This window comes from Bos mutus, chromosome 1 (genome assembly GCF_027580195.1).
Source record: "Bos mutus isolate GX-2022 chromosome 1, NWIPB_WYAK_1.1, whole genome shotgun sequence".
In the NCBI taxonomy this organism is placed as follows: Eukaryota; Metazoa; Chordata; class Mammalia; order Artiodactyla; family Bovidae; genus Bos; species Bos mutus.
In genome coordinates, this window is record NC_091617.1 from 134,669,403 (window position 1) to 134,691,093 (window position 21,691).

The following is a 21,691-nucleotide window of genomic DNA, read 5'->3' on the forward strand; positions in this document are numbered from 1 at the left end:
TTTATTTTTTGTTTTTATTTCCATTACTCAATGAGGTTAGTCATACAGGATCTTGCTGTGATTTATTTCGAAGAGAGTTCTGCTTATGTTTTCCTCTAAGAATTTTATAGTTTCTGGTCTTACATTTAGGTCTTTAATCCATTTTGAGTTTACTTTTGTTGTATGGTGTTAGAAAGTATTCTAGTTTCATTCCTTTACATGTAATTGACCAGTTTTCCCATACATATACAATGAAGACTATCTTTTCTCCATTGTATATTTTTGCCTCCTTGTCAAAAATAACGTGTCCACAGGTGAGTGGATTTATCTCTGGACTTTCTATTTTGTTCCATTGATCTGTATTTCTATCTTTGTGCCAGTACCATACTGTCTTGATGACTGTAGCTTTGCAGTATAGTCTGAAATCAGACAGGTTGATTCCTCCAGTTCCATTCTTCCTTCTCAAGACTGCTTTGGCTATTCATGGTCTTTTGTGTTCCCATACAAATTGTGAAATTATTTATTCTACTTCTATGAAAAAGAACATTGGTAGCTTGATAGGGATTGCATTGAATCTATAGATTGCTTTGGGAAGTATACTCATTTTCACTATATTGATTCTTCCAATCCAAGAACATGGTATGTTTCTCCATCTATTTGTGTCATCTTTGATTTCTTTCATTAGTGTTTTACGCTTTTCTGTATACAAGTCTTTTGTTTCTTTAAGTAAATTCATTCCTAGGTATTTTATTCTTTTCGTTGCAGTGATGAAGGGGATTGCTTCTTTAATTTTGCTTTCTGATTTTTCATTATTAGTGTATAGGAATGAAAGGGATTTGTGTATCCTGCAACTTTACCATGTTTATTGATTAGCTATAGTAATTTTCTGGTGGCATATTTAGGGTTTTCTATGTAGAGGATCATGTCATCTTCAAACACTGAGAGTTTTACTTCTCTTCCAATCTGGATTCCTTTTTCTTCTCTGATTGCTGCGGCCAGGACTTCCAAATCTATGTTGAATAGTAGTATCACTCTCACCACTTCTATTCAACATAGTATTGTAAGTCCTAGTAACAGCAATCAGATGAGAAAAATAAAACAAATTAAAATTTCAAAGGATGAAGTAATGCTGCCACTGTTTGCAAATGACATAATCCTAATATATATAAGATCCTAAGTGAAAATGTTAGTCGCTCAGTTGTGCCCAACTCTTTGTTTCTCTTTCATGGGATTTTCCAGCCAAGAAGACTGGTTTGCCACTTCCTTCTCCAGGGGATCTTTCTGACCCAGGGACTGAACCCCAGTCTCCTGTACTACAGGCAGATTCTTTACCAACTGAGCTACCAGGGAAGCCCAATAAAATCCTAAAGATGCCACCAAAAAACTATTAGAATTTACCAATGAATTCAGTAAAGTTGCAGGGTACAAAATTAATATACAGAAAATCTATTGCATTTCTATATACTAATAACTATCAGAAAGAAAAATTCTGTTTACAGTCTCATCAAAAGTAATACAAGGAATAAATCTAACTAAGGTGAAAGGCCTGTACTCACTGATGAATGAAACCGATGACACTAACAAATGGAAAGATGTATGGTGCTCATGAATTGAAGAATTTTGTTAAAATGACCATATTCTACAGATTCAATGCAATCACTATCAAAATACCAATAATGTTTTCCACGATGATGCTTATTGTTACCCTGTTTATTTAACTTATATGCAGAGTATATCTTGTGAAATGCTGGGCTGGATGAGTTACAGCTGGAATCTAGATTGCCAGGAGAAATAACAACCACAGATATATGTGGATGATACCACTCTAATGGCAGGAAGTGAAGAGGAACTTAAGAGCATTTTGTTGAGGGTGAAGGAGAGTGATAAAGCTGGCTTAAAATTCAATATTAAACTAAGATCATGGGATCCAGTCCATCAGTTCATGACAATAGAAGGAGAAAAGGTGGAAGTAATGACAATTTCCTCTTCTTACACTCTAAAATCACTGCCAAAGGTGACTGCAGCAGCCATGAAATTACAAGATTGCTTCTTGGCAGGAAAGCTCTAACAAACCTAGACAGTGTGTTAAAAAGCAAAGACATCACTTTGCTGACAAAGGGCCATATAGTCAAGGCTATGGTCTTTCCAGTAGTGATGTATGGATGTGACAGCTGGACCATAAAGAAGGCAGAACGTTGAAGAATTGATGCTTTTGAACTGTGGTGTTGGAGAAGACTCTTGAGAGTCCTTTGGACAGCACGATTAAAACCGGTCAATCTTAAAGGAAATCAACCCTGAATACTCAATAGAAGGGCTGATGCTGAAGCTCCAATTCTTTGGCCACTTGATGCAAACAGCTGACTCACTGGAAAAGACCTTGATGCTGGCAAAAATTGAAGGCAGAATAAGAGGGGAGAGAGGGTGAGATGATTGGATGGCATCACCAATTCAATGGATGTGAACTTGGGCAAACTCTGGGAGATGGTGAGGGAAAGGGAAGCCTAGTGTACTGCAGTCCATGGGGCTGTGAAGAGTTGGTCATGATTTGGCAACTAAACAACATTCTTCATAGGACTAGAATAATTCTAAAATTTCCATAAACACCAAATAGGCAAAACAATCTTGAGAAAGAACAAAGCTGGAGGTAACATGATCCCTGATTTCAAAGTATACTACAAAGTTATAGTAATCAAAATGGCATGATACTGGCATAAAAACATGCATAAATCAATGGAAAAGAACAGAGAGCCCAGAAACAAACCCAATGTATATCATCAATTAATCTATGATAAGGGACATACAACAGAAAAAAGACAGCCTCTTCAATGAAAGATTTGGGAAACTGAACAGCTACCTGGAAAACTGGACTACTTACTCACACCGTACATAAAAACAAACTCAAAATGGATTAAAGATTTAAATGTAAGACCTAAAACCATAAAACTTCTAAAAGAAAAAACACAGGGATCATGCTCTTTACTCTTTCTGTTGTTCACTTGCAAAGCTGTGTCCAACTCTTTGCGACCCCATGGGCTGCAGCATGCCAGGCTTCCCTGTCTTCCACTGTCTCCTGGAGTTTGTCCATTGAGTCAGTGATGCCATTCAACCATCTCATGCTCTATCACCCCTTTCTCCTCCTGCCTTCAATCTTGCTCAGCATCAGAGTCTTTTCCAATGGAAAATTCTCTTCCAGTTTCTTCACAATAGGTAGCTGAAGTATTGGAGCTTCAGCTTCAGTTCTAATGAATATTCAGGGCTGATTTCCTTTAGGATTGACTGGTTTTATCTCCTTGCAGTCCAAGGGACTTAAGTCTTCTGCAGCACAATTCGAAAGCATCAATTCTTCAGCACTCAACCTCCCTTATGGCCAACTCTCACATTCACACACGACTACTAGAGAAACCATAACTGACTATATGGATCTTTGTCAGCAAAGTGATGTCCCTGCTTTCTAATACACTGTCTAGGTTTGTCATAGCTTTTCTTTCAAGAAGCAAGTGTCTTTTTAGGGCTGCAGTCACCATCTGCTGTGATTTTGGAGCCCAAGAAAATAAAATCTGCTGTTGCCTCCCCTTTTTCTCCATCTATGTTTGATGTCTCCTCAGGCAAAAGAAACAAAAAAAACAGGACTACATCAACCTAAAAAGCTTTTATTCATTTGCATAGTGAAGGAAACTACCAACAAAATGAAATGGCCACCTACTGAGTGGGAGAAGGTATTTGCAAAGGATATACCCGGTAAGTGTTAATGTCCAAATTTTTAAAAAAATTAAATTGGAAGCTGATTACTTTACAATATTGTAGTGGTTTTTGCCATACAATGACATGAATCAGCTATGTTAATGTCCAAATTTAACTCATACAAGGACTTTCCTGGTGGTCCAGTGGTTAAGACTTCATGCTTCCACTGTAGGGAGCGAGGTTTTGGTTCCTGATTGGGGAACTAAGATCCCACATGCTGTGCAGCAGGACCAAAAAAAAAAAAAAAAATTCAAATGGACAGAAGACCTGAGAAGACATTTTGCCACTGAAGTCATACAGATAGCCAGACACATCAAAGGATGTTCAACATCAGTATTAATCAGGGAAATGTAAACCAAAGCCACAATATCACCTCACATCTGTCAAAATGGCCATTATCATAAAGACAACAAATAAAGTGCTCTCAAGGATGTGGAGAAAAGGGAACCCTCATTCTATTTGTGGGAATGTAAATTTGTACAGCCCCTATGCAAAACTGTAAGGATATTTCTCAAAAAATTAAAAAAAAACTGCTGTACAATCCAGTAATAACCACTCCTGGGTGTTTATCCAAGAAAAGCAAAATCTCTAAATTGAAGACATGTTCACCTCTATGTTCAATGCAGCATTATTTACAATAGCCAAGTTACTGTAACAGGAAGCAACCTGTGTCCATCAACAGACACATGAAGAAAATGTGTTACATACATACAGTAATTGTTTAGTCACTAAGTTGTGTCTGACTCTTTGTGACCCCATGGACTGCAGCCTACCATGCTCCTCTGTCCATGGAATTTCCCAGGCAAGAATACTGGAGTGGGTTGCCATTTCCTTCCCCCGAGTCTGCCTGCCAGATCCATGCGTTGAACCCGTTTCCTGTCTCCTGCATTGGCAGGTGGAGTCTTTATCACTGAGCAACCTGAGAAGCCCATATACTCAACCATAAAAAAGAATGAAAATTTGCCATTAGCAATGTGGATGAACTTGGAGGGCATTACGCTTAGTGAAATAAGTCAGACAAGTTATGATTCCACTTATAGGTGGAATTAAAAAAAAATGTATCAGAACTTTGAGCATGTGGTTTCCAGAGGGAAAAAATGTATCAGAACTTTGAGCACGTGGTTGCCAGAGATGGGCATATGGGGATGGATGCAATGGATGAGGAACATTAACAGGTACATACTTCAGTTACTAAACAAATAAGTTGTAGGCATGAAAAAAAAACACATACTTACATTCCAAAATGAATAGTTCAAATACTTGCATTTGACTTTTGGTATTTCAACAATTACTTAAAATATACTTTCTCTATTGTTTAGAAATTTAGGCACTAAATGTGTTACGCTGTGCTTAGCCACTCAGTCATGTCCAACTCTATGACCCCATGGAGTGTGGCCCACCACACTCCTCTGTCCAAGTGGGATTCCCCAGGTAAGAATACTTAAGTGGGTTTCAATGGCCTTCTCCAGAGGATCTTCCCAACCCAGGGATCGAACCCAGTTCTCCAACCCATGTCTCCAACATTGCAGTCAGATTTATTGTCTGAGCCATCAGAGAAACCCAAGAATACTCGAGTGGGTAGCCTATCCCTTCTCCCGGGGAACTTTCCAACCCAGGAATTGAAGCAGGGTCTCCTGCATTGCAGGTAGATCCTTTACCATCTGAGCTACCAGGGAAGCCTGGTAGGGACTATAATTCAGACTAAATTCTGAAATTTCTCATTTGAGAAATTTGTAAGCTTCTCAGAGGATAAGGCCTCAAATCTTTAGTTTACATAGTAGATACAATAGTGTAGATTCCCCTGCCATGGTCCAAGACAACAAAACTTAATAGAGCAATGAAGACAAGTGTGCATCTGTTTTTATCTTTGGAAAAGAATATTCGTCACAGCTTCACAATTTCATTCCAGGTCTGGTTTTTTAACATTAAAAACAAACATTTCTCAAATGGGAAGGTCACTCAGGATGAGATTATCATCCCCCCAGAGCAAAGCAGGAATATCATCAATCCTCCATTTGCAAAGATAGAGGATAAGTTACCAGTTGAGCAAAAACCAGACTCCAAAATCCATATATTTACTTTTTATTGAATTTGTTAATGACACATAGTTTTTGCACTGCCAAACCATGCCTGAGAATTCAAAGAAAGAAATGGTACAATGGACAGCCTCATCCACCCATCATACAGCATATTAAAACTTGATTCATGTGCACTTTGATAATTCCACATCTTTTAAAAAGTTGTAACAACGGTTGGGATTTTTAAGTCTCCTTGCAGGTCTTTAGATTTCTATGCCATTAAATAACTTTTCCCATATATTCATCTCAGTTCCTCAATAACATAACCCCCAAAAAAATTTTGCTGGAAAAAAATGCACTTTTCAGGGGATTTATGTGGCTCAAGGTCCAAGAGATTATTTGTTAAAAGATTTTTGTTTCCCATATGATGTCTTCAGATTAACCAAGAATCCTTTGTTTTTCAATCATCCAACCTCTCCTTGGCTGGCTCAGCTACTCACCCAAGCACATCAGAACATAGGCATCCTGCCTGCCACCTCAAGTAACTCCAACATTATTGCCCAGATACACTTTGCAGGTCCCATCAGGTGATTCTGTTCGCTTCCCAGGAGTGGGATTCCTGCATTGACACTTTTATCAAGACTCAACCCCTAGAGGAAAATGCTCCCACAACAGGATAGTTTTACTCACCCATTTGCTTCACTCTTGCTAGTAGCAAGTCTGCAACTCCTACATTTGGCAAAGGGATTTTATTATAGAGAAACCCAGACTCTGCATTAAGTGGTCACATGCCACTTTGAAATATATCTACCAAAGATACAAAACTAGTAAATCACCAGACTGTCTCATTAGATGGAAAGACTTTTCAGTAATCCTGGGTAGCATCCTGGTGTCCCTTTTCAGGACTAAAAATTACTGGATAGTTTAAGCTGTAATTATTAAAAACAGAAGTGCTACATCACCTGTCTTTCGCCCCTGACTCTCCAAATGATCAACTTAAAGACATACCAGAAGGTTGATACCAAAGCTAGGCTGGGACAATCACTGCATCTACAGAATACCTAACACCTTAAATGTTTGGGCACAAGTGCATCTGGAATTCGTGTCAAAGATCATGCAAGATCTGTGAAACTTAAGTGTGTTTCAGGTTGAGGTTCTGCTCTTACTGCTTTGAATTTGTAAGGACAGGACAGTGACTCCCTTGGCCTGAGCAGAAACTAAACAGTCTTTCCACCAGTTTACTATACAATTTAGACCTGATTAGAGGAGGCTTTAGCAGCACCTGAAGTAGAGCCCCCTGCATTTACTGCCCTTTACATTAAAGGCCATTTGGTTCCACTCTAGGGATTGGCAAATTCATGAGACATTTCACAATTCCAATGCATACTTCAGGTTACTGAGCTAAGCAATATGCTCTGTAAAAGAACTATTCCAAGTGATATGAAAAAAAAAAAAAAAGCCTTAATATGGAACACAGAAAAAGCATTACCCAAATAAAAAAATTACTAAAAGAAATAAGATTCTTCCCTCCTACCCCTTTCCCCACTTGGTGACCAAAGTTTGGATGAATTTAATTTGTGGTTACCTCAGAATACAACTCAAAGTTTTAAATTATAAATCAGAGCCCTACAGATTTTCCAAGCACATCAGTTCTTTTGAGAGCGGCATGTTCTAGTAAGTCTAATCCAGCCACAGTCCACCTCAGAGTATTCCTTATAGATGGGGCACAGGACAGGTTAATTAAGGTCACTTAAATCTTCATCTTTTACAGCAGATCAGAACCCAGATGGCTGACTTTCTGCAGGATTTCTGATAGGAATCCAGTAGAGCTGGTTTCAAGTTTCACATCGATACTTAATAGCTGTAACCTTCTTATCCAGAAGTTGTGATCCACATGAAGTCCACAATGAGTGCAGCAAATCTGAGGTAGTCAACCCTTACGAAGGCTCAGTATCTGAACATAAAAAGATTTTGATATGACCACTGGCTACAGGTTTTGATTTTTTTTTTTTTTTTGTACTCGCACAGTAATTATGAAAGAACACTGCTGAATCTAGTTCGAACATTAATATAACTATGAACCCCCCCTAAATCCAATACACATAAAGAGCAGTTGTAACACTTAAACTTCCATAGTGCAACATGGTCAGTCATGTATACCAAGTGGTCTGCATCGGCTGTAGATCCAGCAGAGATCAGATGACGGATGGCTGTCCGTGGCGGTTAGCTGTGGTTTAGTTACCTTAGAAGGGTTAGCAAACACCATTCCTTAATTGTACTGTGTGTGGCTGCTTTTCTGATTCTCAAGCACAGCATACTGGTTGTCTAGCTGAAGTTTAAGGGCCTGGTTTTTTGAAAACTCATCCCTACCTCTAGTTTTGTGTCTTACTACTTCAAAGCTCTTCTCCATTTCTTTATCCCTAAGGGAAAAGAAATGTAATCAGTAAATATTTCTTCTTCACTAGGCTGTTCTGAAAATATTCGTTCTTGAATTAAAATAAAAAAGCCACCCCTTGGAAAAATCTTGAGGGAAGGGATAGGAGGGGGAAACTGGCATGTAAAATCCTTATCAAAACCATTTTTAAGGCTTCAATTGAACAGAAAATATAGAATACTGTACTGAAGCGCTACGGTCATATTTTCTGTGGTTGCAATTCTACCAAATACTATTAACTGAAATCCTATTCTGGGACCAACTTCAAGACAACTGCAAAGTTAAAAAGCTGTCTAATGACATGGTGAATCCTTCTAAGACTCACTTCTACTCTTAGGAAAAAAAAGACAATACATCTCTTTTTTTATATGTAAGTAAGGGCTTCTCATTCAAGTAAATTTCTACTCATTATTCAAAGACCTCTCTGCACTTCTACTTTATGGGAATGGATCAGATAAAGATGTGTGTGGTGAATCAGTGCCTCGTGTGTAGGACAGAGCAAGTCAGAGGTTTAAATTCAAGTCAGTTGTGCCCTCAAAGAGGCAAAAAGACTAGGATTTAATTTAAAAGCCACCCCCCACAAATTCCATACTATGTCATTTACACTTCTTATTTACGTAAAGAAAAAAATCATGTCCCTATATAAGATGTGGATGTGCCATATGTGGTCATTTAACTCCAGGTAGCATTCATTTTAAGTACTTGCTGAAATAAAATTATTTTTAGTATTAGGTATATAAATGTCAGCATTTTTCATCTATTCACATTAACTGGGAATACAATAAAATATTGCTGATTTCTCTAGTCTATAATATAAGGAACGTTGAAGCAGCAATAATGTACCCAATACTTATTAAGAATTCTAACTAGGTAAGACTTGTCATGGCTACAGAATGACATAACCCAGGGAAAAGAGGAACTTGCAGAAGATGTCTGTCTTTGGTACTCTTTCCCCTCAGCCCTTCCAGGGTTCTTCCTCTCCTCCCCAATTCCTGGGCATATGAGACCTACCTTAATTCTTAATTACCTCTCAGCTGCAGCCTGGGCTTTACTGCAACCCTCAAGGTGGGTTTTCAAATACCAAACACCCCATTTTCTGGCCAAGGCAAAAGGTTTCAAAACAAAATATTGAGCATACTTACTTCCGGCTTTCTACATGCTTGGCAGTGGACTGCAGGGATGGGAACTGCGTATCACTATAGATTTCTGGTGGTCCTTGTGGTGCTTTCCTTGTTGTGGTCAACCTAGCTCCAGGAGGCCTATACACGCCACTAGTCATTGTCGGTTCTGGGGTTTCTGTAACTGACATTTCACAACAGTTTAGAGAAACCACTCAAGTGCCTAGCATTTTAACAAGCTACTCCTGAATTCTTGATCATTTAACAATTATGGAAACAAAACAAAACAAAAAAAAATATTTATTTGCATTAAAGTTGTCTGAACAACAGAAAGAAAGAAAATTATCTGAGATATTCCCCTTCTGAGAACTCATTCTTCAGACTGAGTAAAATGGGAAAAGGAAAAAAAAAGATGGGTAGTCAGCTGTCAAAAACTGAAAAACAAACAAAAAAACCAAAAACCTTAAACATGTCTGGCAAGCTATAGGATCACTATAGGATTATTGTAAGACTTAAGCTGCCTACGGCCTTAACTTCCAAGTTCCTTTATCGAGGATATGAACGTGTTTAGATCAGACACAAATCTCTCTCTCCTAGCAACGGAAAGAAGACCCTACTCACTCACTACAAATATGCACTTAGTTGAAAGCTGACTGCCTATTAAAATTATAGACAACACATCTTTATGAAAATGAAATATTAAGATTACCAACTACTGGAGCAGGAGGTGCTTGTACCGGAGCAGTTTTATTCCAAGGGCCTGAAGACTTTTCTACACCACCACCACCACCTCCACCTTCTTCCCAATTATCACTTGGATCTTCTCTCTTTTCAACTTCATCTTCTTCCTTTTCACTATCGGAAAATAAATACGTGAATTCAATTACAGAAACAAGTTTTTTGTTTGGGTCCTGGGGGACAGGCCTCATGAGGGATATGGAAAAAAATTAAGCACCTGAGCAGTCCAATTTTCAGGTGGAAAATCTGTCAGTCCAAATCCTTAGTTCTATCAATACTGATCTGTGATTCTGGAGAAGGCACTTAACCCTCTTTCAGCCCAAATGCCAAGTTTTTTTTTTTTTTAAAGGGAAAGGAAGAAATAGGGGATTTTATTTTATGCATTGGGGCCTCAACTTAACTTCAAGTGAACGAATTCATCACTGGAAAAAAGTTCATAAAACCACTGACAGTCTCCATTTCCCTTTTTGCAAACTTCATACACTCAAGAACATCTAGAAATATTTAACATACTGACACATCAACTTATAACAACCTACTTTGATTACTTATAGGAGTCCCTACTGAGGGAGGGAAGAAAGGTCAATCTAACCTGACATGTAGAGAAAAATAATCAAAAGTATAATTACTAGATTTTTTTCTGGAACCCAAGTGTACAAACAGCCATTTATAGTAAGCATATTTTCAGATTAATTCAGATCAAATGAATTGTTTTTAAAAGTTGTCTAATTTCATTTGCTAATCCTTTAGTACATGTAACAAAATACTCTCAAAACTAATTCACATTCCAACAGAGGAAAACAAGTTAGTGTTTAGCATCAGTCTCTACTATCCAGACATAGGGAATACACAGAACTGGTTCCTAATAACAGAGATGTGTCACCCATTTAAAGTAGAGAATAAAAGAACTCAGTCGTTGCTTACTAGTGATTATAAATGCAAAATACATTCTCAGTGGTGACATACCATTCTAAGATTCTATTTAATGCCTCTTTTTATCTATTCTTGAAGTGTATAATCTCTCCAAGGTATCTTTGATGATGTCCCCTTGTGTTCGATTACTTATTACTGTGTCATGTACACCTGAATGTGCTAAATTAACAAGTACATATATCTTGTCTTTCTATTCCACTGGCTTGACAGCACAAAGATAACTGCCAAGTCAAACTTCCCTTGCCCCTGCAGATGATGCATCTGGCACAGACACCTTTTCCCTGGATTATTTCCCATGACACTAGTGGTGTTTCCTAGGTCTTCAGCTTATCAATCTGTACCATCAATCTAACTATCCTTTCCTCTATTAAAAAAACATACTGTCCTTGGCCTTCCACTCTTTGAGATATTTTCTCTTTTTGATAGCTGATCCATAATGATGGTCATAACAATGTGTACATGACTCCTACCTTGACTGTGACCTTGGGAACATTAGGGCTTCTCTTGGTTTTTGCAAAATGACATCTAAGGGTGTTAGCCTTCTATGTCTATTAAAATAAGTTCTGGCTATATGACAAATTTCTTGAATTGCTAATAGTCTCCTTTAATGACACTGAGACAATGGTACCATGCAACACTGCCCACCAACCAGAGGTAACTGCAGAGTTTAGAGGCCTAGGGTGGCAACAGGAAGGGGAAAGTGGAATGAACTTACCTTCAATCTGCATTTACAACAGCAAGGTTTTATTTAAGACTACGGTTTGAGAGGAAAAAAGGGTAGAGAGTATGGCTAAGCCAGCCTTCAATTTTCCTTGCTGATAACGTAGTAGAATTCCATGCAGTCATTTAAAATAATGTGTTAGGTTTATACTAATATGGAAATAATAATCATTTCATATAAACAAGGTACTAAAACAAAATCTATGTACCTAATATAAATAGAAAGACATCTAGAATGATTGTTTAGCTAAATGTTAAAAAGTGGGTACTAGAATGCATGACTTTATTTTCTTCATGCAGTTAGGAGCAGATTCTAAGGCCAAACTGCCTGTTCAATACATGCAGACTCTGCGATTTACCAGCCAGAAAGAGTAAGTACAGCACCTAACTTCTGCATGCCTCAGTCTCCTCATGTGTAAAATGGGGATAACAATCCCATTATGAAGACTGATTGACATAAAGCACTCAGAACAGTGCTTGGCACACAGTAAGTAAGTGCTGTCAGCCCTTGCTATTACATGCTTTTTTAATATTTGAGTTTTCATAAAAGCATCACATTTCTTTAACAGGAAAAAAATATAGCATTTGGAAAAAGCAAAAATGCAACAAGAAAATGTTCTTTTAAATCGGATACCAAGCAGTATGACCTTCTTCCTAAAGCTTTTAAGCAGAATGAATAGTTAAGAGTATGAATGTCATAATTTATCTAGAAGTCTAACAGTGGTACTCAAATGTCAAAACTGTCCCAAAAGAAGTTTTTTTTAAGAATAGTTAAGAGTATGAATGTCATAATTTATCTAGAAGTCTAACAGTGGTACTCAAATGTCAAAACTGTCCCAAAAGAAGTTTTTTTTAAGTTACCCACTTCTGAACCCACACCTATGTAAATTACACTATAATGTAATTTGGGCTATGAATAAAAGCACAGGTGTTATTCACTTAGCTATAATGACTAAGTAGTAATGTCCTAGCGACCCAATCTATGCCAGATGGGGAGATAAGAGGCCCATAAAGATTTAAGTGACTTCATGACACTTTTACACTCTAATATCCCCCCAAACTATGACAGCTTTCATTTGGTCAATTACATTTTGAAATGGTTTTTCAGCAATGCACTGAATCACAATTGTTCACATATATATAACTTTAAAATAGCTATTTCCTTAAATTATTTTAATATTTGGTGATTAATAATTTAAACTCCAAAATTATCAGCTTGTAATAAACTGAAAGCCAAAAAAAATGTTAACACTGATTATCCCTTGAATATTTCTTTATGCTGCTTTACTTTTCAAATGTTCTAAAACCCAAAAACATTGTTTTCCTAATCTGCAAAAAAAAAAAAAAGAAAAATTCCAATATAGTATGATAGAATGCTGAAAGTCTTCATCAATTTTTTCTCTCAGAGACAAGTGACAGAAATGAATTTTTTTAAAAAACCCATAAATCCTAAATACCTCCAGAGTATAAACTACACTAGAAAATAAGTGATCTATTTTAATTAGAGGGATTTTATACTGATAACAGGCACAAGACAATTTAGTATTTTGGTTTCATAAGATTCTGAAATATTAGCTAAACTAAACACTGGAAATTATCTAGTTGAGATACTTCATTCAACAGAGGGAAATAAGGCCCAGAGATGCTAAGAGCCTTGCTGAAATGCTACAGTACCAACAGCAGGACAGAATAATTTAAATATCGTATTACTCTTTCATACGTAGGTATTTCAGAAAATGTCAAACCTCCAAATGCCAAAGAACAAAAAACATGTTACAAAGAATTATTTCCACAGAAGACAACTAGGCTAGAATTTAACGTTTAACCCAATATATAGCATCTCATCAGCTAAATTTGATGCTTTGAAAACTACAATGCCACTATAAATTCATTATCCCAACTCAAAAGTATACTGTCTTAAATATGCTTTAGTCTATACGGCACTATTGGTGGGGTACGAGGAATGATAATGCTAGAAAAAGGAGTATTTACTTAGTATCTCTATACTATGCCAGGCAGTGTTATAACCACTTTACAAAGCTAAACCTCAAAATAACAAAGATGAGGAGAAGACCCATCGTACATATGCTGCTGTTGCTGCTAAGTCGCTTCAGTCGTGTCCGACTGTGTGCGACCCCATAGATGGCAGCCCACCAGGCTCCCCTGTCCCTGGGCTTCTCCAGGCAAGAACACTGGAGTGGGTTGCCATTTCCTTCTCCAATGCATGAAAGTGCAAGTGAAGTCCCTCAGTTGTGTCTGACCCTCAGCGACCGCATGGACTTCAGCCTTCCAGGCTCCTCCGTCCATGGGATTTTCCAAGCAAGAATACTGGAGTGGGGTGATTGTACATATGAGGAAACTTATATTCAGATACTTAAAGGATCTTCCCCAGGGCTACAAGGTAGTAAAGTCAAGTCAGTGGGACTCCAGAGCCCATATTCTTTCAGGCTGCCTCTCACTTCATTTTATTCTCTTTATAGCTTTAAAATATGATACAAAAATTTTCTATATTTTCAGATTTGAGAAGCTCACTTTTCTGAAATAAGACTGATCAGGATCACCCATGTTACAGCAGTATATTTATAAAAAACATAATACTCTTACTACCATATCTCAAGGGACATTACAGAATTTAAGCATCCTATCTCCCCTCTCCCAACACTAAAGCAGCTAACACAAAATCCAGACTTGACTGCACTTTTGCCAGTAATAATGGGCAGCTCCACTGGTTTTATGCAACCACTCCCATGACAGTAAACTGGGGAGACAGAAACCGCCTGACGAGTCATGCCTGGCAGCTTAAAATGTCACTGTACCCATCCAAGGTCTCTTTCTTGGCCCCTTCATGGCAGACCTAAGCGTCTCTCTCCTGGGCTCCATCCACAGCCTCTACAAATCACTGAAACGACCCACAGGGGTTCAGCTGAGCATGAGTAGTTTTTTTTGTTGTTGTTGTTAAACAACTCCAAGACCTAACAATCAATGCTCGGAGGTCAAATATTTTCTACAATGAATCCAGATTGGATGCTGAAGTAATTTCCTCTCTTCAAAGGACAACTTAACTAGTTCTACCTAATCGGTTTAAGTCTAGCTGTCCAAAGATTTCTAGACAACCACTGGGCTCATGTTAGTGAAACATGACAAATGCTCACCATTTAGTAGCAAGTAGTAAATGAAATCTTTCTCCCTCAAATCCATTTTAAAGATGGGAAAGGCCTGTAGGTCCTATTATCAACCAATAATCTAAGCTTAAGCACCAGGCTCTTTCTTTTATCATCTCAATGGCTTCTCTCTCAGAACCTGTCGGTAAACAATGATGCAATCCTGAATAAGATTTATTAACTTAGACACAAAACTTGACACGTGACCTCCTACTACTCCTGGTACTTAAATCTTGAGCTAGTTGGTAAATGTGAGCTAGAATGTTAACACAGTATGTTTGTCACTGTTGAAAACTTCCCCTCTTTCAACTGCACTTAACTTCAACACAGGTTGAGCATGCAAACTTACTACAATGACTAGTGCCGAGAACTTTTAAGACTGTATGCAGCTAACTAAAGAGAAAGCAAATGTGGCAAAAAATGATTGGTAGATCTCAGCCAAAAGTATAAGGGTACTTATTCTACTATTCTTGCAACTTTTCTGTGGTTTGTAATTTTTCAACACAAAAAGTTAGGAGGTAAAACATTAAGACTACAGACAGAGAATTTCAAGATATTTTAAGTCAATTTCTAAAGTTTCATTTTCTCTTGTCCCATATTGAAAGGCTGCCTCTCTCATGGATAGAAAAGATGACAAATTAAAGGCATATCCACCCCACTCCAATATCTGAGAAGAGAGATATTTCATTTCTCTCTCCTTCCAAGGGCTTCAGCTCAAAAGGTAAGATCAAGACATAGACAACAATCATTCAAGAACTTCAGCAACTGTGAGGATTTTTGTTTGTATGATTATACTATTGCCAACCTGAAATGGCATGTTGTCCTATTAAGTTCATAGTGAAATGACTCACTAGCATGCATGTGTGCTCAGTCACATTCAACTCTTTGTGACCCCATGGATTGTAGCCTGTCAGGCTCTTCAGGCAAGAATACTGGAATGGGTCCTTCTCCAGGGAATCTTCCTGATAGAAACTGACCCAACATCTCCTGTGTTGGCAGGCAGATTCTTAACCACTGAACAATCTGGAAAACCCACTGACTCACCAGCCTAGGGCTTTAGTCATAATGTGTCTCCACGACTCCTTCAAATATTGGAATTATAAAGCAGATGCTTCATGGCTAAACAGCAAAATTCCCAAGAGTAAATCACTCTACCCACTAAATAGAGAAGTTGATTAACATGAACCAAGCGGATATATTATGAACATCTTATTCAAAATCCTCACAACAAATCTGAGCAGTCATCTCAATTCTGCAGATGAGAACATTCACAAGTAAAGTAACTCGCCCCAGGTCACACATAAGCAGCAGGGCTACAATGCAGGCCTAGGTCTGTCTTTCCCTAAGTCCATGTTTTTGCTATATTATCAACTACATCCTATCTGTTCGAGTAACCTACTTTCCATTCTATTGAACCAATGTGTCTTTCCCTGGAGATTTCCACTCCTACTGGAATGGGTTGCTATTTCCTTCTCCAGGTGATCTTCCCCACCCAGGGACTGAATCCGCATCTCCTGCATGGGCAGGAGGATTCTTTACTACTGAGCCATCTGAGAAGCCCCAAATCCAGTCTAAAGTTAAAACTTTCAGTCATTATTATGAAACCTCTGAGAGCTTCTCACTCTCAAGCCTTTCCTGGAAACTTACATTCCCTTCTATTGATTTATGAAGGCAACAGAGATAGACCCCAGACTCCATAATAACTAAGGAGCCACAAAACAGCTTCCTTCAGGAAGAAGGTATGTTTTTCAATGTTAGCAGGTAAGAGAAAGACCTCTGCATGGCCACTAAGTGGCCATGACTAGATGCTAAAAATGTAAAATGCAGTATAAAAGCTGCTTTATTTTGGGTCAAGCAAACCTTAATGTTCACACTAGCTGAGATTTAATTACGCCTCTGGCAAAAGTGAAGAATAAAAGTGTTTTAAGTAATGTTCCACCACCTCAGGAGTAGCTAAAAATGAAGAAAAATAACCCTGAATGGATATGGGATATACAGTCAATGACAAAAATAGATGGTAGTTTAAATATCCTGTATAACAAAATCAACTTCTAGCATTCAATGAACTTGAAACCTCTTCCCTCAGAAAGCGCTGCTCTTGCTCAGTAATCGAGTCTTTGAGAACATACAGTACATGGGCTGGCAATCAGGAAAGGCAGAGCAAGAGCCTACTCTACCACAGAACACAGGAACCCAACACACAGGCGGTTCCACTATCACAAGTAACTATTAACAACTCCACATCCCTCCTCCCGATTTTTAAAAGCCAAGCCCCAGGAGAAAGAAAATGTATTATTTTCTAAACTATACCTCTTCAAAAACATCTAACACATGAAGGAAGCCAAGAAGTGGTTGGGAATAAACCTCCAGTCTTATCACCTCTACTTCACACCACCAGGAAGGTTTATTTCAAATGTAGAGAAACTATTCCCTAACTTTCCCACTATCAATCAGGTTTCACTTTGCAACAACGTGAAAGCACCTAGGACATGAATGCCTAGCTTTGATAAGTAAGTATTCAACAAATGTCATAAACATTAGCCCTGCTTTTTTAAGTTATTTAACATTATAAACATTACCATCTAGTGAGTCCTTCATTGGAAGGACTGATGCTGAAACTCCAATACCGTGGCCACCTGATGTGAAGAATTGACTCACTGAAAAAGACCCTGATACTGGGAAAGATTAAAGGCAGGAGGAGAAGGGGACAACAGAGGATGTGATGTCTGGATGGCATCACTGACCTGATGGACATGAGTTTGAGCAAGCTCCAGGAGTTGGTGATGGACAGGGAAGCCTGCAGTCCATGGGGTCGCAAAGTCGGACACGACTGAGCGACTGAATTTAACTGAGTGAGGTCAAAGAACAGTATTCTGTTAAGGAAAAGTTATTTCCTCCACTGTGCCAGGTGGTCACGAGTAAATATAAATCACAAACTTCAATCTGGAAGGCAGTGCATCAGGATCACTTCTTTTTTTGGCTACACCGCATGGTATGCAGGACTAGTTCCCCAACCAGTAGAAGAACTTGGGCCCCTAACAGTGACAGCACTGAGGTAATTCCCTAGGATCACTTATTTCTTGAAACTGGGAATAAACAGTTTCTAATCTAAGCCAATGGATTTTCTACTTCATGAAACTTTCAAAAACATGACATTTATTTACATGAATCTAAAGTTCATGTGACTACCATAGACTGGATTTGATAAAACATGTTAATTTCAAATCTTCTAAATCAACCAATGTAATTTTCAGGAATTACTGTTTTCTTAAAAAAAAAAAAAAAAAACTTTACGCTTAGACTATGATTCCATTTCTATAAATTTCTAGGGGAAATTAATCTATAGTGTTAGGACAGTGGTTATTTTGGGGGCAAAAACAATGACTACAAGAGGTTAGGAGGGGTGCTTTCTTCTCTACCAGTAATGTTTTCTTTCTTGACTTCGGTGCTGATTACACAAGTTGAATAGGTAAAATCTGTATTTCCCTGTAACTATGCTTCAATTACAACCACCCATGTTATCTTTTGGGACAAAAGCTAAGTTCAACCCACCAATATTAAAAGCAAAAATTTTGAAAGCACAAAATCCATTTTAGCTGTCTCAAAAAGGACTAACCAAGATTTGAAGTAGGCAAGCTCTCACAGGATTTTAGAACTGGCAGCTAATTTGACTGGCATGTAAAAGGGCTGCCATCACAGAGGAGGAACAGACACAATCCATTAGTCGTAATAAGCATACCTAAAGCACAAGAGTACTGTGATGCTGTTTTGGGACAAAAACCCCCCAAACATACAGTATTTATCCTGTGGGTGACATAAACGTTATCTGTAACCAAACCATACCTTATTTGCATTGCTTGAACTCTTAGGCCGCTGTAATCAACCTCTTTTTGCTCAAATTCTTTCCACTCATCTTCCTCCTGTAAAACAAGTACCCGGTAGTCAATTAAAGCTATTTTAAAAACATAACTAAAACAACTATCAGACTATTGAAAAGGGATCAAGTGGCTGGAATCTAAAGTGTGGACTCGTTTTCTGGCCAAAGCCCTTGCTCAATCCCAAGGCCACTAGCTTGAGGACAAACGTGACTAAACTTTGTTACTTCCACCCAGTTCCTTCACGAGACTTGTTACTTTAAAAGCAACCAGGAAACGTCGGATTAAGTCAATAGTAAGCCCACAACTAAACGTCTACCTCAATCTTGTATGAGACTTTTCTTTTACAGGTTTCCAGACCAAGTAGAGCCAATTAGATCTGCCACAAATGTGACTGTTAGAAAATTCAGCTCACACTACTGGGCTGAAATCAGAACGCTAAATTACTCAGAGTAGACGTCACCCGATAGATGCACTTCCGACCCGGGCCGAGTCCCCGGGAGGCTGCCGCCGCCTGCCTGCGTGCTGGCCCGAGCCAGGCGACGAGGGTCGGGAGCTGGGCCGCTGTGGTCCGGCGGGGAACGCAAGGCGTCCCGCCGTGGGAAGCCCGCGTCACGTGGCAGCCTCCGCGCCCGTCAGCCCGCCGGCCGGCCCCGGCCGCTTCCCCAGGCAGGCAGGCGGGGGCGGGCACATGGGCGCAAGCGCGCGGCCCGGGCCCTAACTCCCCGGCCCCTCACCTTTGTCACAACCTTGGTGGCGGCCCCAGGGCCAGTGGCCCCCACGCCCGCGGTCCCGCTATCGCCCGGCCGGGTCCCCGCGCCCGCCCCACCGCCCGCCGCGCCCGTGGCTCCGCTGCTCCCGCCAGCGCCTCCCGCCGCGCTCGCTGCGCTCGCCGCCCGGTTGCTCCGCTCCTTCTTCTTCTTTTTATCTCTCTTGGCGAAGAAGTTGTCTAGGCTCCGCTCCTCCGTCTCAGCCATGGCCGCGGCCTCCTTGGCCCGGATGGGTGGGGCCGGCGGCGGGCCAGGCCCGCCGAGGCTCCGAACTCGGGGTCGAGGCCGGCTCGGCGCTCAAGCTCCCGGGCGCGGCGACGCCTCAGTCCCGCGGGGTCGCTGAGGCGTGTGCAGCGGGGCGACCGGCCCCCCCCCGCCTGCTGGCGGACGGTGGTACGGTCCTCCTAGGGGCTCGCGTGCCGCTGCCGCCGCCCGAGCCCGCCCGGGCTGCAGCTGCTGCTGCGATCGCAGTGCAGGATCCCGCCCGCTCCACAGCTGGAGGGAAAAAGGAACGCGCGGGCCAGAGGCTCCGGCGAGAGTGCTGGGTTAGCGGCGGCGCGTGCAGAAGGAAGACGCGAGCACGCAGGCCGGGAGAGGAGGGGATAGGGGGTGGGGAGGGGAGGGAAGGGGAGGAGGGAGGGCGGGCCACCAGAAAAGAGAGGCAGCGCCCGCGCCTGCGTACTTAGCTCCGCCCGCCTCTGTGGGAGCGTGGAGGGAAGGGCGGTGAGAGGAGACGGAGGCGGAGCTGGCAAGGGAGCCAATCAGGTGCCAGGACGAAGTGCTTAGGCGACAATCCCTGCCTCAGACGGGGCGGGGCTGTGGCTTGGGGGCGGGGAGAGGGTGTATGCTAAATAAGTGACGTATATGATGGCTCTTGCCTCCTGATTGGTCGAGGGTTTAGCCTTGAGGGCGGGCATTTAGAGGGCTTGTTGGTGACTTGGCTAAAGAGGTCCGGTCGAAGGGGTGGGTAGGTCCGTTCTAGGCGCATGCGTAGGGTACACGTGTGTCTGCTAGTCCGCTGCAAACTGTGGCCTTGTAGTGGTTTGAACTTTAGTGAGACTGAGAGGCCCTGTGCTAAGCTAGCTATATAAAGAATGTATCGTCTGCTCCGCTGGCCTCTGTATTTTCACCCTCTCTGGTCTGGCAACTGTTCATTTTATTCGTAGGTGATGATTATTATGAAAATGAGGTGCTTTCGGCTTGAAGTTTAGTTCTTATTTACTAAAAGGTCTACGTAAACCAGTAGGTAGTCAAAAGGAGATTGGTTTTATCTGAATTCTACTTTCTGTGAGATAGCTAGAAATAGTGTCAAGCTAAATCTGACCCTCAAGCGCCTGATCTGTAAAGTGGAGATGTTAGCTCTTGCAAGACACGTGGGGAAAGATTACCTCTTAGCTGCCAGCGCAGTACTTAATACTCATTGTGCGTGCTAAGTCGCTTCAGTCGTGTCTGACTCTTTGCGACTGCATGGAATGTAGCTGCCAGGCTCCTCTGTCATTGTAATTCTCCAGGAAAGAATACTGGAGTGGGTTGCCATTTCCTTCTCCAGGGATTGAACCCGTGTCTCTATGTCTCCTGCATTGGCAGGCAGTTTCTGATACACATTAGATGCTATAAATAATTTTACATGTAAATAATACCCCCTACCCTGATGAGATGATGGCTATAATCTATCATTTTTGTCCCTGATAAGAGGAAAGGAATGGCATATATAGAAGAAGGGAGCAAATGTGCCCAGACTGTACGTGGTTGTACCATTTAAGTACCTTCTGGGCGTTGAGAATGAAATGAATCCTCCCATATGAAAAAGGCAGTCTAATAAAAGGTATTAAGCTTTCCACTTCCTTCTAAAGACAGAGAACTGTCACAACCACTGAGGAAATGACTCAGTTATGTTAGTAGCCTTGTAGGGTAGATAGAGCACAGCCAATTCATGGAGGTACTTGTCTTTTCCTTTACAGTTTTTCTGTTAAAGTCTGTCTCCCCTACACCCCCTTCACCTCTACTATTAAAGTACTAAATCCAGAATATGTCAAAGAAGCAAATCAAGGAGCTGGTCTTGGCCAATCGCAAGCTTATGTTTAATTCCCCATACTGACTCCAACTACCTGGGGTGGATCTCTAGGTAACTTCCTTCTGTGACACCAGGCATCTTCTTGTGATGCAAGCCAAGTTCAGTATTGCCTCTCCCCTACCTTCCTTGA

The 21,691-nt window shown here is 40.5% G+C and overlaps 1 protein-coding gene across 5 annotated transcripts; it reads right to left on the reverse strand.

The window, feature by feature from the left end:
- Positions 1-5,786: 5,786 nt before the first annotated feature.
- CDV3 (CDV3 homolog) lies at positions 5,787-20,103 on the reverse strand. 5 transcript variants are annotated; one of them, XM_070376121.1, is made up of 6 exons: positions 19,455-20,101; positions 18,686-18,762; positions 10,000-10,145; positions 9,315-9,474; positions 8,109-8,158; positions 5,787-7,980 (listed from the first exon to the last, which is right to left on the reverse strand). In XM_070376121.1, exons 1-6 carry the CDS (start codon positions 19,692-19,694, stop codon positions 7,973-7,975), a joined length of 681 nt encoding a protein of 226 aa, XP_070232222.1. In that variant the 5' UTR covers positions 19,695-20,101; the 3' UTR covers positions 5,787-7,972. The 5 variants fall into 5 exon arrangements, with proteins under 5 accessions (XP_070232222.1, XP_070232217.1, XP_070232215.1 ...); XM_070376116.1 differs by having other exon boundaries at positions 5,787-8,158; positions 9,315-9,468; positions 19,455-20,103; XM_070376114.1 differs by having other exon boundaries at positions 5,787-8,158.
- Positions 20,104-21,691: the final 1,588 nt, after the last annotated feature.

Excerpts from the sequence above, each read along its gene's own strand:
- CDV3 (XM_070376114.1), bottom strand. The coding sequence starts at position 19,694 with ATGGCTGAGACGGAGGAGCGGAGCCTAGACAACTTCTTCGCCAAGAGA. Across the intron at positions 18,763-19,454 it reads CCACCAAGGTTGTGACAAAG|GAGGAAGATGAGTGGAAAGA; the intron begins GTGAGGGGCCGG and ends CTTGTTTTACAG. Across the intron at positions 8,159-9,314 it reads AAGCATGTAGAAAGCCGGAA|GGATAAAGAAATGGAGAAGA; the intron begins GTAAGTATGCTC and ends CTTTTCCCTTAG.